The following is a 15,882-nucleotide window of genomic DNA, read 5'->3' as shown; positions in this document are numbered from 1 at the left end:
CTCAGGACATGCTGCTGCCATGAGTGACGAGGGGAAGTGTGGGGGCAGCGTGGGCGTGCTCCCCAGGAATAGACTCTTCATGGCACGGCCTCCGACGAGGAAGGAGACGAGTTTCCCCGCTTTGGGATGGGAGCAGTAACACTCAGAGGAGGATTTCAGGAAGGGCAGCCCCTTTGGGTCCAGGAAAATGTTCTGCAGAAGCCGGGTCGCCTGGCAGTCCCTGCACCTGCTGCCCTGCCCGGCGCTGCCCTGCCCGGGCCCGCCCCGGTGCTGCCTGGCTGGGGAAATGTGTGAGTCATGAGCGTGATCACAGGCTGACCCTACCGCTCCCATCGTAGGCTCAGTGATTAGAGCCGTCAGATCCCAGCTGCCGACGCACTTCCCTCTCCCTTCTGTGTTTCGAGAACCACAGTCCCGAGTGGCCACGTGGGTCCCCCCCAGGCCCTCCGACTGTCCGAAGGCCCCGCACAGCCAGCAGCCCGGGTCCCCGCTGACTGCGGAGCCCAGGGCAGAGCCTTCGAGAGGCAGGAGGTGTGTGTCAGACAAGTCAGTGAGAACGGGCTGTCGTCTTCCTTCCCGAGAAGGGGCTCTGCGTCCAGGTCTCCTCGCTTCCTGTGACGGCAAGGACCCCCGTGGACTGGTCACGGGTCTTTCACTCATGAGCCTCCCATGTTGGGGTGGAGGGAGGTGCGAGGGGCCCGCGTGTCTGTCCCCGCGTGGCTTGTCTGTGAGTTCTCGGGGAGCAGGGGGCTGGGCCCACTCTGGTCATCTCTCAGTGCGGTGCTGGGCGGACAGGAGAGCGGGTCCCCTTCGCCAGAGAACTGGGCAAAAACCAGAGATTCAAACTCGGAGGGGCCGCTCTCAGCCTCATGCTGGATAGCAGGATGGGACTCAGACCAGGAGTGTCAGGTTTTTAAAAGCAACCACTGCTGTTCTCTCGACCCTGCAGGTCAGGCAACACCCGGTGCCGGTGCCGCGGTCAAAACCCACCCTGCATGCTCACGGGAGCCGGTGCCGGCGGTCAAAACCCACCCTACATGCTCACGGGAGCCGGTGCCGCGGTCAAAACCCACCCTGCATGCTCACGGGAGCCGGTGCCGGCGGTCAAAACCTAGCCTGCATGCTCACGGGAGCCGGTGCCGGCGGTCAAAACCCACCCTGCATGCTCACGGGAGCCGGCGCCCAGCGTGGCTGCCTCGTGCCTTCATGCAGGGGCCCTGTTCCCCATCGTCCTGGGGTACAGGGGCGCAGAGGGGAAGGAGGCCCTGCCTCGGGGCTTATGGTAGGAGGACATCCCGGGTGTGAGGTGCTGAGAACAGGTTGGCAGCAGGGAGAGTGAACTGAAGGCCCCCTCACCCCTCAATGGTGAGGAACCCCGAGCCCGAGATTGCGCCCTCGGGGCGCCGACCACCTGCACCCCCTCCACCTGCGCGGCTCAGGCTCTCGTCCTTCCCAGACCTTCACACACTCGGCACAACGGCCAGACCTCAAACCAAACAAAAAAATGGCCCCTCTGCCGCTTCCAGCTGCACCCAATGGCCTCGCAGCCAACTCCGGGAGCAGGACAAGCGGCGGCTCCAGCTCTCGCCGGGAGGGACCCGCACGGGCTTTGTCACGTGATCCCCGAATCCGAGAAACCACCCGGGACCGGGGGCCAGACCGGCTGCTTCAAAGAGGCTGCTCCGTAACCGGAGGCTGAACGCAGCGACCCCGGACACTCGGGACGGAGTCGGAGAGCAAGCTCTGGGGGGGGGGGGGGCGCCCCCGCGGGCTCCGGCCCTCCACCCCACCTGGAGGCAGCATGGCTGCGCCGTCCTCTGTAAACAGCCGTATGCCCTGCTTCTTAAACGCAGCTTAGGCGGCCGGCGGGGCTCAGCGTTTGAGCATCGACCTATGAACCAGGAGGTCACGGTTCGATTCCCGGTCAAGTCAGGGCACAGGCCCAGGTTGGGGCTCGATCCCCAGTAGGGGGTGTGCAGGAGGCGGCCGATCCATGATTCTCTCATCATTGATGTTTCTATCTCCCTCTCCCTTCCTCTCTGAAATCAATCAAACACTTTTTTTTGGATTAAACTGCACCTCCCCCAATAAATGAAGCTGACGCCGCTGTGGCAGCGATCCCATCCACCGCTGGAGCTGCCACCTTCTTGGTTGGCTGTTTCAGTTCTCATCCCAGGAGGACAGGCGGCCGCAGCCCCTCCACCTGGAAGCTGCGTCATTGCGCCCTCATTCTCCTGCCACCCCCACCCCCCTCAGCAGCCCTCCCCTGGCCCCCGAGAGCGGGTGGCCTTTTCACCGTGCCCTCTGCACCCTTACTTGGGTCTCCCCAGTTTGGCTGTGAGCAAATCCAGGATTTCTTTCCCTGGTGTGTTTCACTGACAATGATTCTGCTGAACGGTGTGAATGTTCACCATATGTGGGTTGTGTGGCAAAATACCCTGGCTCCCCTCACGCGGCAGCTCGCTGAGTCATGCTGAGTCAGGCTCCCAGAGCAATGGCTGCCTGGGGTGGTCATCAAACCAGCAGACGCCAAACAAAACAAAACAACCAGCAGACGCCAGGCCACGGCCTGCCCCTCGGAGGGACGGAGGGTGACGCGGACGGAAGAGTCGGCCGAGATTCCACAGACGACGGCACCACCAGGGCTCTCACCGACACGTCGCCCACTGGTACTGACCTGACCTTTCCCCGCAGAGGGGGGGCTGAGACAAAGCCAGGACGACGCCCGGGACTAAAGACCCAGGACTCAGCCAACACGCAAAGCTGACCTCCATCCCCCTCCAACCATGGAGCGCGGAGACCTGTGGTTTCAGAACTGTTCCCTGGTGTCTTCGCTATGGGGCTCCCATTCGAAAGGGAACTCACTCACTCATGCTGATGATAAATAATCATGTTTTTAAAAGGAACCTGGGTCACGTGTGAGTGGCTCATTCCCGGGGTTCCTTCCACGCCCTCCAGAGTCAGAACCTCCGTGGCCCAAGGAAACGGTCACATGGCCGTAGGAGTCACCTGCCAGGTCTTGTCGGCAGGGCAGGCTCCAGCCACACGTCCACTCCTCTGAGATGCTGGGGGCTCGGAGCTTCTGAATGACCCCAGGACTGCCCAGGAGTCCCTCCCCTGCTGTCAGGAGGCCCCTGTCTCAGCCACCCTCCAGGGTAAGATGATCTCAGGGAAGGCAGAGAAGGGAGCAGAGGCTTTCACTGGGGAGTGAGCCCCTTCAACAGCATTGGGGAGACCCCAGGGCCGTGGTCGGCAAACCGCGGCTCGCGAGCCACCTGCGGCTCTTTGGCCCCTTGAGTGTGGCTCTTCCATAAAATACCACGTGCAGGTGTGCACGTACAGTGCGACTGAAACTTCGTGGCCCATGCGCAGACGTCAGTATTTTGTGGAAGAGCCACACTCAAGGGGCCACAGAGCCGCATGTGGCTCGCGAGTCGCGGTTTGCTGACCACTGCCCCAGGGGGTCCTGGATCTCTGCCCTCACCAGTGGCACTGCCTCCCTCCCCCACTGGTGGTCTCAGGGAGGGCTGGGTGAGAAGCCGGGACACTCCCCGCCCCCCAGCATCTGTGACGGCCACGTGGGGAGGATAAGGAGGCACCTGTCCCGTCTCAGCAGGGGTGTCATCAGAGGCCGGCTCTGATAGAAGACCCAGATGTGACCCAGATTCTCCTCACTGAGCACTCGGCAGGCCCAGGTCTCTGTAAAAACCCCTTGTCATGCCACAGCAAGAGCCAGGAAACGCTCAACCTGGGCGAGAAAGGACGACCGGCAGCTGCCAACGCGGAGCTGACAGAAAGTGTTGGGGTTGGCGGATAAGGGTTTTATAGCAGCTGTCAAAGCAGTCTTTCCATGAGCAATTACGAACGTCATCAAACAGCAACAGGAAATCTCAGCGAAGAATAAGAAGACGCAAGGAAAAGGCAGATGGAGATTTCTGACCGGAAACACACAAACGCCAACAATAAAAAAACTCGCTGGACGGGCTCAACAGGCAAATGGAGAGGACAGAGGAGAGAACCGGTGAACCTGAAGACAGGACACAGAAATGACCCAATCTGAACAACAGAAAGTAAACGTAAAAAAAAAAAAAAGAGTGTTTTCTGTGAGACTCTAACAAAAGGTCTAGCATTCCTCGCCACCAGGGTCCTGGGATGAGAGGAACAAGAGAGTGGGGCTGAAAAAATATTTGGAGAAATAATGGCTGAAAATTTTGCAAATTTTGCAAAAGACCTGAACAGCATTGGGGAGACAAGAAACTGAGAGAACCTGAAACTGGAAAAAGACAAAGAAATCCGAGCCCCAGTACCTCCAGGGCAAAGTTCTGGAAACTGAAGATCAAGGAAGCCGAAAAGAAGGGGCCGCTCATCCGGAGGGACACGCAGCTGGAAGGACCGCTGGCTTGTCCGCGGGAGCCCCGTGGCCAGAGGAAACGGCACAGGCGTCACGTGCGGAAGGAAAGGAAGGGCCAACCCAGAATTCCAGACCCAGCAAAGGGAGCTGCAGGAACCAAGGGAACACAAGACTCCCTCAGAGGCAGTAACCAAGAGGACTTGCCAACAGCCCACCTCTCCTTAAAGGAGTGTCTAGAGCAGCGGCTCTCAACCTTCCGGCCCTTTAAATACAGTTCCTCATGTTGTGACCCAACCATACATTTATTTCCGTTGCTACTTCATCACTGTCATGTGCTACTGTTATGAATCGTCATGTAAATATCTGATACGCAGGATGGTCTGGGGCGACCCCTGTGAAAGGGTCGTTCGACCGCCAAAGGGGTCGCGGCCCACAGGTTGAGAACCGCTGGTCTAAAGGCTGTGCTTGAGCCCGGCCGGCGTGGCTCTGTGGTTGCGCATCAACCTATGGACCAGGAGGTCACGGTTCGATTCCCAGTCAAGGGCACAGGCCCAGGTTGTGGGCTCAATCCCCAGTGTGGGGCGTGCAGGAGGCAGCTGATCCATGGTTCTCTCTCATCACTGATGCTTCTCTCTTTCCCTCTCCCTTCCTCTCTGAAATCAATATATATATATATAAATGGTAAAAATAAATAAAACAAAGGATGCTCTTGAAACAGAAAAAAAATTCATCAAACAAAGTGCTAGAAAGGCAGGAAGGAAAAGGGAAAGTGGGGGTAAATGTAATCAACTGGCTTTGGATGTTTGAATTTTCTGAAAACAAACGCCGGGGTCCTCAAGCGTCCCAAGATGCCCACGGTCCCCGGTGGGCAGCCCGGCCAAGGCAGGCGCACTGAGGGACAGCCGTGCCCCGGAGCGGCTCAGGGTGGCGGGTCCCTGCACCGGCCTGTCAGCATGGCCGCAGGGGGCGGGTTCCTGAGTCAGAGGGTCCGGAGGGGCAGGGCCCTGTGTGGGAAGGGGGTCCTTTTTTCTTTGCTTTTTAGTGGAAGCTACGTTTATTGCGAGAGGCCAGGCCTGGAAAAGGTGCAGCTGGGTCCCAAGCACAGGCTGGTGTCCAGAGCGTCCGCTCCAGGTGGCAGTCGGTTTAGTTCAGCGTCCAAGCTAATCAACGTCCAGTTGTCCACATGCGACTCCCACACGGCCAGCAGCCCCGTGGGCGCAGGGGAGCACATCTCCCTCGCGCCAGAGAGGAAGGGGAGAGAGAGGGGAGAGAGGGGGAGGGAGAGGGAGAGAAAGAGAGACTCTTATATTCATAAGGTCCACAAAGTCCTCTGATCTCCGTTGACCTTCTGTTAATAAAGGTCGAGCTCAGTCACTCGATGTGAACTTGGAGGACGGTGAGAACACGGTGTATTGAGAGTTCCTGGCTCTGGCAGTCCAGCCTGCAGGCCCGGGCAGGTTTCAAAATAAAAAGTCATCATCCCAACCAGGGGTGAAGGTCGCACAGTCTGCCCCATCCCAGGGGCGCGTGGGCCCAGAGGGACCCGGCACTCACCTGGGCCTCCCTCCCCCTCTCTGAGAAGGACAGCTCCCGCCCGGCCTAACCTGGAGGGAGGGGCCTGCCTGGTGAGCTATTCTCACCCAGTGTGAATGTTTAACCTCCTGCAAGAGGGCCACAGCGCTGCTCTTTTTTCCTGGAAATGGAATGTCTCTGTGTCCCTCGCACAGACTCTGGGAAAAACAGGTGCAGTTGGGAGAAAGTGCATGACCATTCACACGGCCTTTCCTCCCGGGCGCGCAGATGGTCAGCCCAGGCAGGGAGCAGGCCCCTGGCTTCACAGGGTCAGCAGCACCCCCCCAGAGCTGACCACAGGCACCCAGGGACTGCCTCCCCGCCCTCTCCCTGCAGACAGGGTAGCAGCAGTGACATGTGACAGGCGTGTGGCTGGGGCTGCAGGACCCTCAGGGACTTCCAACTGGGAAGGCGGGGTCTGGGAATAGTGTGCGTGTGCGTGTGTGGGGGGAACAGAATCTGGGAGTGAAAGCCTGGAAGAATGGGGTAGGGCCGTGGTCGGCAAACTGCGGCTCGCGAGCCACATGCGGCTCTTTGGCCCCTTGAGTGTGGCTCTTCCACAAAATATCACGTGCGGGCGCACATGGACAGTGCGATTGAAACTTCGTGGCCCATGCGCAGAAGTCGGTATTTTGTGGAAGAGCCACACTCAAGGGGCCAAAGAGCCACATGTGGCTCGCGAGCCGCAGTTTGCCGAGCCGCAGTTTGCTGACCACTGGTAGGGGAAAGCGGAGGGTATCAAACTGTTTTACTTGTTTTTAAAATATATTTGTATTGATTTCAGAGAAGAAAGGAGGGGGGGGAGACAGAAACATCAATGATGAGAGAGATTCATGGGTGGGCTGCCTTCTGCACTGCCCCGGACAGGGGATCGAGCCCACAATCTGGGCATGCGCCCTGACGGGGAATGGAATCATGACCTCCTGGTTCATAGGTGGACGCTCAGCCACTGAGCCACACCCGCAGGGCAAGGGTGTCAAACGATTTTAAAAACAAAAGTCTCTCCCCAGCCCACCTGAGAGGGCTTGGAGGGGCACAGGACACGTGTCCACGGAGCGCCCCACCCCCCTGCCCTAGCCCCTGATCTGGGTGTGGGACGCGCAGTGGGGCGCACAGGGTAGCCTGGGAGGGGGGCGCACACATGGTGTGGGGCGGGAGGGCTCCTCCCCACTGAAGTCATGGATTTGGCTCCCAGCGTCCGCAAGGCCGGGGCGCAAACGGGGTTTGGGCCAAACAGCACAATGTGTTTCTTGTTAGGGACTCAAAGCCAGGCCTGGGGTTTGCTCTCGGGCTGGGGCTGCGTTAGAACATGAGGCGGCAGCCTGGCTCCGGACAGCCGACCCTTGTGGCCGCAGATTCCCACTGGGCCATGGTCAGCCTCGGGGGTCTGGAGGCGGGGGGGGGGGGGGGTGGGGGGGGGTCGTGTCTGCAGCTGGGGTTCCCCCCTTCCCGTGACCGGGGCACCCCGTGGGGGGCAGACCCCAGCCGCGCCCACCCGGGTGGTGCAGACTCAGCGACGCCAGCCCCGCGCCCGCCAGCTCGCAGGCGGCCAGGATTGTTTTCCAAGACGTTATCTCGCTCGAGTTAATGTTCTTCTGTTGGCGGCCGGAGCACGAGTCCCAGGAAAGCCCTTGGTGGGAGCCCGGAGCGGCCAGACCGGCACTTGACAGCGTCTAACCGGCCCCTCAGCCCCTTCCCGACCGGCCGCCTGCGCGCGCGGAGCTGAAGGCCGTCTCCCCGAGACCAGGCTGAGCGGCCGCGTCCAGCTCAGCTTCCTGGTGCTCGGGCAGCACCGGGGAATCCGGGCCGGAACCGGGCCGGACCGGGGAGCAGGACTGCTAAGCCCGGGAGGTGGCCGAGGCTCTGTGGGTGCAGTGAGCTGTGCGCGCCCAGACGCAGGGAGGGCCAGGCGGGTCTTCAGAAGCACCCCAAGGGGGGAAGCAGGCACCCCGTTTGCTTTCGGTGGCTTCGCCCCCTTTCTCTCCCTCGGTGCCCCCATCGAAGGCCGCTCAGTCCAGATCCGCTTATCTGGCTCCAGGGCCAGGGCTCCGCCTGCCAAGGAGTTAAACAAACACGGAAAGCAAGCGCTCGTGTCCCCGTGTAATCCAGATGCCGTTTCCTCGAAACCACAACACGCTCGGCTCCAGAAGATAACAGGCCCGGGACGCGCCTCCGCCCCTGGGCCAGCGGAGGACAGCCCCACCGGGACGCCTCGCCGGACCGGGACCAGTCCTCGCGCCAACGCTCTGGCTGCGGGGAGCCCCGGAGGGCAGGAGAGGCCGGAGTGCCGGCATCTGGACCTGCGCCGGGGCCTCTCTCCCGCCCCCCCCGCCCCCCCCCCCCGGAGGCCGGGCGGGGCGGGGCCGCTGCATCGCCTTCTGCCCGGGAGCCGCTGATGCTCTCAGCGGAAAGGCAGCTTAGAAAGGGCTCAGACGCCTCTGTGCTTTGGGGTGGCCAGGAGGGCGCGGGCTGGTCCCCGCCAGCAGATGGGGGCACATCCTCCCGCCCCCGCCTCCCCTGGGCTGGGGAAGGGTGCCGTTCTGGAAAAGTCTGGTGTCGTCAGTGCAACCCCCAAGGACTGCCAGGAGGAAGGCCGGGCGGGGGTGTGGGAGGGTGTCCTGAGAAGGCATTTTTAGGAGCCCAGTGTCCGCCATGCCCTCCAGGACCCAAAGCAATAAGTACATCCCGCCACCCCCCCCCCTCCCCCCAGGACAGCCACCTTCGTCCCATCCGCCCCGCCCCAAAACCTCCGCTGCAAACAAATACAGCGCACTCTGGCTTTGGCACCTTCCCAGCCACACTCTCCTCCTGCGGCCAGAAGACGAGGCCTTTCTCCTCCCTCTCCCGGCTTTTTCTCTCTCTCCCCGCCCCCCTTTCTCTTCCTCCGCGTCCTCCTTCCTTCCCCAAATCGCTGGAAACTTAAGACGCGCGGCGGCTGCAGGTGCGCGCGGGCGGGCGGCGGGCCGGGGCGGGCCTGGGACCGCGTGCCTCGCGGGCCTTGATCAGCTGGGCGCGCGCGCTGAGTGACGGCGCCGTTGCCATGGCAGCCGCCTGAGCGGCGCCGCGAGGACAAGGCTGCCGGGCGGCGTGAATGGGCGGCGTCACGCGCCTGGCGCCAGCGAGTCTGCTCCGGGCCCCGGCTCCGGCCCCGCCGCGGCCTGGCCCGCGCCCGCCGCCGCCGCCAATTCATCACCTGTCAGGGATCACTCGGGGGGTCACGGGCGGAATGGACACAGCTGTGAGAACAAAACCGGGGGTGAAAGCCAGCGCTCCCCGTCGGGCCAGATGTGCGGGGAGGACCCGGGGGCGCCCCCTCCCCCCGCAGGCTCCCCGCCCCCATTCACACACACCACCACCCCTCCCCGCCCCGTGCATCGCGCGCGCCCTGCCGGGGCTGCTTCTGATTAACGCGCGGGGTTGGACACGCTGGATCGGCCTGGGCTGGACCCCGAGGGCCGTGGAGGGCCCCGGAGCCGGTTAGGGGGACTTCCAGGGCCGGCATGTTGCTTTAAATGGGGGGGCGTTGTCTCCACCCCCACCGGAAGCCCTTCACACCTCCCCGCCACCCACGGGTCTCGCCCATGCGGGTGCTGTCTGCAGCTGGGACCATCTGAACTGTAGAGGCCTCAGGTGCAAAGCCACGGAGCGCCCCACTGATGAGCCTTTCTCTGCTGGTAACCCACCCGGAAATGCCCAGGGCCGCTTCCCCCACGAAACGTGATTTTGAGTTTATTCCGCATGGGGCTTGCGAGACAGACCCACCCGAAGCTCGGGTCGTCTTAAATCACTAGCCCACGCAGCCGCGGAACCCCCCGAAGGATCGTAACCGAGTGTAGAACCGGGCAGCGTGGCCATGGGGTCGGTTTAACACAGGCTGGCTGGACTCGGACATGGCAACTAGAGAAAGACACAACCAGAAAGCCGTCCCCATATTTAGCAATTTTACTACCTCGGGGTACAAGCACGATCCCGGGAGAAGGCCCTGCCTTAACCCACCGCGGGTGTGTGAAGGCCCAGGCCCGGCTCTCGCATCCCCGCCCTGGAGCGAGCCCCGCTGTTGCGGGGGGGGGGGGGGGGGGGGGAGGAGGAGGCCGGCCCGGAGGTCCGCAGACTGTTGGGGGGGGGGGGGGAGGAGGAGGCCGGCCCGGAGGTCCGCAGACACACCGTGTCCTTGGGAAAAGCTAGGAACGCGTCAGTGCCCCAGAGCTGCCATGTCCAAGAATCACAAGTAATGATGTGAGGATCCCAAAGATGTTTGTTGACGTTGGCTATTCTTGTAAAATAGTCCAAGTATCACATCATCCGGCACCAAAATAGTGTCAAAACAAAATCTGTTCCACTGTGGCACGTATGTGACAGAAACACATGCGCACAGGGTCCCTCAAAAGGCTGGAGCTGCGGCGGGGGGCTCGGGGGTTCGATCGTTTCCAGGCGTCATCCCGGAGGAGAGGGTGTTCATGCAACGCCGCCGGGAGCCGGGATGCAGGCGGCCTTCAGGGCCCGGCCCTCCGCAGACTCCTCGGCGGGTCAGGAAACCAGCCGCCTTCATCCCTCCTGCAGAAGGAAGCCGCTGCGTTTTCTGAAAGTGCACCCTCCTCAGCACCACCCACTGGGCCTCCCGAAGAGAAGGCCAGGGGCAGGCACTGGGCCGCCTGACCAGCCCAGGAATTAATTATTAATGGAAGGAAAAAATAGCTCCCTCCTTATGAAGCTTTGCTTTTTCTCCAGTCCTGCCCCTTCCTCTTTTTAAATGCAAAGGAGGTGGCGATCAAGACCAAAAAAATAAACAAGGTTTTTATAAATAGGATGTGCTCTCGATTTTCCAGTTGATTGTATTCTGGAGAAGTCTGATTTTCAAAACACACAACTGATTTACCGTGGTCTTTGGTTAAGCTGGAATTATGAGTGCATTAACTGAAAAGTATGTTAGTAAAGAGCCGCACACTTTTTAAAGATTTAGACCAAATGAAGGAGTTTTTGAAGATTTACAGGAGAGGGGAAAAAAAAAGGAAAAAACGAAACAAAACCCTGAAGCTGCATTCGGTACTAGTGTTGAAAGATTCCAAACCTCACACAGGACAGAATTTTTAAAAAAACTACAATGTGAAGATGACGGCCATTGGCTAGAGCCTCCTACCTGTCACACAGCTTTAAAAATACTGTAGGTGCTGGAATGTGACACCAGAAATCACTCTTTGTGCATAATTAATTACATTACTCTGCCACCTACGCTGCAGGGCACAACAGACCCGCAGCCTCAAGGGCGGTGTATGTAAATACAGCTTCAATATGCAGATTAACCTAATGATTTCCGATTAGGAGGGTCATTATAATAGTTCTGCCCAGTTCTAGAAAAGGCCCCCCGGGAGCCAGCTCCTTTTCAGAGCTCCCGAGATCAGCACGGTTTCCAGTCTGCAGGCGCACGCCTTTCACCGAGTCTGCACGAACGCCTCCCGCGTCGCTGGGGAGCAGGATCCCGCGCCAAAGCCGTCTGAGTGCCCGCGGGGTGTTCATTTTCCCCACAGCTTTTCCTGGTCTGAAGAGCGGAAACTCACTCTACAGACGCCCCTTGTCCGTGGCAAACTTAGGTGCGTTTTCCCTTTGTGCAGAAATGCCGTCTCTGAAGGACCATCCCTGGATCGCAGTGAGCTGCGTCTCCCCCTCTGCTGCGCAGGACTTGCCCCGGGCGCGGGCGCGGGGAGCCCAGGGCTGCAGGGGGCTCCGAGGCGCCGGGCACACCCTAGGGGCCAGGGTCCTGCCTCGCCGTGGGAATGAGAATTAAGATGCGCATTTAGATTCCTGGGGCCCCGTCCCCCACCGTTCCTCGCTGCTCCCCTCCTTCCCTCTCCCCCTCCCCAGCCCTCCCGCCGGCGCCTACTGTACTCTATTTACCACCCCAGCTGGGCTCGCGCCCGCCCCGCCCACTCCGCACGGATTGGCTGCAAACGCGGAAGAACCGAGCCCTCGCCCCGCGCGCTGGTCCGCCAATGGAGGCGCCCGCTCGGCCTGATGGACGTGACACCTCCCACCAATGGGGACGCAGGGAAGCTGGACCGCGGAGCTCCGGCGAAGGCAGATAAAAGCCGCCCCGCCTCGCTCGCAGCTTCATTCTGAGCGGATCCGGGTGCCGAGCGCTGGCACCTTGGTAGGCGGCGGCGGCCTGAGCTCCAGGGCAGCCCGCTCCCTCCCGGTCTCTCCTTCCTCCCCCGCGATCAGCATGAAAGCCTTCAGTCCCGTGAGGTCCGTTAGGAAAAACAGCCTCTCGGACCACAGCCTGGGCATCTCCCGCAGCAAGACGCCGGTGGACGACCCGATGAGCCTGCTGTACAACATGAACGACTGCTACTCCAAGCTCAAGGAGCTGGTGCCCAGCATCCCCCAGAACAAGAAGGTGAGCAAGATGGAAATCCTGCAGCACGTCATCGACTACATCCTGGACCTGCAGATCGCCCTGGACTCGCACCCCACCATCGTCAGCCTGCACCACCCGCGGCCCGGGCAGAGCCAGGCGTCCCGGACGCCGCTGACCACCCTGAACACGGACATCAGCATCCTGTCCTTGCAGGTAGGGCTGCCCCCCGGCGCCCCCGCTCGCCGCCGCCGCCGCGCACGCGGGCGATCGCCTGGGCTGCCGCGGGCAGACCCGCTGGCCAGCGGCTGGAGTCGGTGACTTAGAGATGAGCTAATTAACTTTATTTTCCTACAAACGCGCTGTCGATTGAGCCGTGTGTGCCATCGCCGTTAAGTTCTGACATGTTAATGCATCTGTCTTTGATCTGGATTATAGCAAAAACGTGTTTAAGGGAACTTGCTGTTCTAGGAACTACTTTAGAGACAGAGAGAGAGAGAGAGAGAGAGAGAGAGAGAGAGAGAGGCCTTTCTCCTTCGATTGTCTAACGCCGTGCCTTTCGTCCCCTTTCTCTCGCAGGCTTCTGAATTCCCTTCCGAGTTCATGTCAAATGACAGCAAGGCGCTCTGTGGCTGAGTATGGTGAGTGTTAGCTTGTGGCTCCCGCGGGTTCAACTGCCTCTTGGAGTGTTTTTTTTTTTTTTCACGCGTGTGTGCGACGTACTTGTGTGTCTGTAAAAAAAATGTGAATGTGTACTTCGATGTAGGTAGGAAGCTGCTAGTGCTGGTGACTCAAGATCACAGGACATTTTCCTTAAAAAAAAAAATTAAAATTAAAAATGAAATGACTTCCTCTGAAGGCGGTCGGGGGAGCGTGTGTGGCGTCTGCCCGGAGTGGAATGCCCAGGCGGCCTCCTGGGCGGCCCCGGTGCTACGAGGTACTAACCTCCGTGCAATTAATCTTATCGCCACAAATTCCGCAGGGATCCTCCTCCCCGAACCCGGGCCTGTGGGATCGGCCGGCAGCCCCGCTGCCCGGCGCCGGCAGCCAGCCCTGTGATGTGGGATCCGACTTCCCTATCTGTTCACAAGGGCTGTTTCCAATCAAATAATTGTTCCAAGAAGCAGACAGGCGCCTGCAAGCGGCCGCTGGAGATCCCAGTAGGCGATTGCGGCGGGACTTGTCCCCGGAGCCTCTGCTGTTTCCATGTTTAATTTGCGCTGTCGGGGCCGCATCTGGACGCCAGGGTTTGCCCAATCCCCAGTGTTTGGTTAAATGTTCAAACGGCGGCTTCCTCCTGGCGCCAGGGGCGGCCTCTGCCCCGCCGCCTTCTGCTAACCCGCCTTCCTCTGCCATCTTTTGCAGGTGGCCAGGACTTCTCCCCTTCGCTTTGCACAACAACAAATCCACAGGAACTTATTTTTCAGCCTCTCGCGAGGAGGACAGCGCGTTGAATGGGCCTTTTTAAGCCGTGGAGGCAAGACTCGGGGGGATCGGCCCTCTGCCCCAGGGTGTGTGTCTGGCCTGGCCTGTGAGAGCGTTATTTATGAAAAAGACTTTTCAGTGCCCTTTCTGAAGTCGGAAGGCTTCTTCATATACTCTCCCGCCGTGGGGAGCGGACACTTTAAAACCACAAGGAGTTGCTCCATTTCAGCAGACTTTGCCTTTTTCTCAAAGGTGGAGCGTGACTACCAGAAGGATCCAGTATTCAGTGACTTAAAAGGAAGTCTTTGGTCAGAAATTTACCTTTTTGACACAAGCCTACTGAATGCTGTGTATATATTTATACGTAAATATATATATACATATATATATATTGAGTGAAGCCTGGCGAACTCTTTCACGAGTTTGCTCGTACCGTGGCAGAGATGCCCATTTCTGCAGACTAAGTGTAATGATGTACTCATTCACGCTAAACTTTTTATAAAAGTTTAGTTGTACACTTAACCCTTTTATACACAGAAAATAAATCAAGTGTGTCTATTGAATGGTGATTGCCTGCCTTATTTCCGGGGACCAGTGCTATGGTTGTTATTCTGCTATGTTATAACTGAACCCGATCCATGCAAGCTCACGTGTATGTAGACTGTGTAACGATGATAATAAACCGTGTCTGGAGTCAACCCCTGGATTCTGGGTGGTTTTTCAGAGCTGGCTCTCCCTCTCTCTGGCTCTCTCTCCATTTGATGGAACCCTCTCCGTCCCCCTCTCACCGTCCTCGGCCTTACGGTTGGTGTGCTGAGAATCTTATGCAGAGGTTCTCAACCTGTGGGTCGCGACCCGTTTGGGGGTCGAATGACCCTTTCACAGGGGTCGCCTAAGACCATCGGAAAACATATAATTACATATTGTTTTTGTGATTCATCACTATGCTTTCATCATGTGCAATTTGTAACAATGAAATTGGGGGTCACCACCACATGAGGAGCTGTGTTAAAGGGTCGCGGCGTTAGGAAGGTTGAGAACCACTGAATTCTTACGGGATGTGTGGTGGGGCTGGGACGGTTACAAACAGGGAGAACTCCTCCCGCGCCTGGGCCGAGTTTCACACTGAGACGGGTTGCTGTAGGGGGTGCCTGGGCAGGGGGTGCGCAGGAGTCAGAGCGCAGGAGGTGGGGGGGCAGGAAGGCCCCTCCGGGTCCCTGGGAATCAGGCTGTGCCCGGCCCAGAGCCCGTGGCTCCCTGCACTTCCTCCACCTGCCGCCCAGCTCAGGAGGAGGGGCCGGCCTGGCCCTCCACGCAGGTGGCTGGGAGCTCGCCCTTCACCCTTGACTGCACCCGGGCTGACGGACAGACGGCCGCTCAGGAGGGAGAGGGCGGTCTGGGGCTGGAAGCGCAGCGGACCCACAGGTGCCTTTAGCATCCAGGCCTTCAGCAGAGTCTCAGACTGGGAGGCCCTGCCCTGGGGGCGGGGAGGCTCTGGAAGGCCTGCCCGAGGGGGGCCCTGAGGAGGAAGAGGGGCGCCTTGCAGGGACAGGAGTCTCACCTGGGACCTCTGCCCAGCCCAGCCCCGCAGGCGTCTGGGTGCCCCAGGCCGGCGCCCGCAGGTGAGCCCGCGCTTAGAACGGGCGCATACCAGGCCGGGCGCATACCAGGCCGTCGTTGTTGATAATCGTACCCCAAAAAGCAGGCTCTGCCGCCCCCCGGGCGGGGCGGTCACCCCCACCGGCCGCCCTTCAGGCCTGGCCCCCCCTGTACCCCCAGGCCGCCTGTGCTGCGGGGCTGGGCCCCCGGGGCGAGCGCGGACGCCAGCGGAGAGGACGGTCGCTGCCCCCAGCCCCGTCCTTCCTCCGGGACCGCGGCCGCCGCCTCGTCGCTCCCTTCGGCCCCTGACGGCGCATCGCGGGGGGCCGGGCGAGCGGGGGGCCGGCGGGGGTCTGCCAGGCCCTGGCTTCCCCGGGCGCACGCGGCGAGCACCTACCTGCACGGCCCCGGGAGCCCGGCCGGGGGCCACGCGGACGGGACGGGACGGGACGGGAGCGGCGGCGGCCGGGACAGCGGCGCCTGTCGAGGGACGTTCCCGGCGGAGCGGCGTCCGGGTCCGGCGGGTGGAGGCCGCGCGCCCCCTGCTGGTCGCGAGGAGGGAGGGCGGGCGGGCGGTGTCGGAGGC

The 15,882-nt window shown here is 60.6% G+C and overlaps 1 protein-coding gene across 2 annotated transcripts; it reads left to right on the top strand.

The window, feature by feature from the left end:
- Positions 1 to 12,016: 12,016 nt before the first annotated feature.
- ID2 (inhibitor of DNA binding 2) lies at positions 12,017 to 14,395 on the top strand. 2 transcript variants are annotated; one of them, XM_059660604.1, is made up of 3 exons: positions 12,017 to 12,488; positions 12,852 to 12,913; positions 13,638 to 14,395. In XM_059660604.1, exons 1-2 carry the CDS (start codon positions 12,141 to 12,143, stop codon positions 12,906 to 12,908), a joined length of 405 nt encoding a protein of 134 aa, XP_059516587.1. In that variant the 5' UTR covers positions 12,017 to 12,140; the 3' UTR covers positions 12,909 to 12,913; positions 13,638 to 14,395. The 2 variants fall into 2 exon arrangements, with proteins under 2 accessions (XP_059516587.1, XP_059516588.1); XM_059660605.1 differs by lacking the exon at positions 13,638 to 14,395 and adding an exon at positions 13,255 to 13,631.
- Positions 14,396 to 15,882: the final 1,487 nt, after the last annotated feature.

This window comes from Myotis daubentonii, chromosome 12, assembly GCF_963259705.1.
Source record: "Myotis daubentonii chromosome 12, mMyoDau2.1, whole genome shotgun sequence".
Classification (NCBI taxonomy): domain Eukaryota; kingdom Metazoa; phylum Chordata; class Mammalia; order Chiroptera; family Vespertilionidae; genus Myotis; species Myotis daubentonii.
Note: the sequence above shows the minus strand (reverse complement) of the source record. Positions and strands in the feature narration are given on the sequence as shown.

Bases quoted from the DNA above. Each gene is read 5' to 3' on its own strand.
- ID2 (XM_059660604.1), top strand. From the start codon at position 12,141: ATGAAAGCCTTCAGTCCCGTGAGGTCCGTTAGGAAAAACAGCCTCTCG. The intron at 12,489-12,851 runs GTAGGGCTGCCC...TTTCTCTCGCAG, and splicing joins TCAGCATCCTGTCCTTGCAG to GCTTCTGAATTCCCTTCCGA.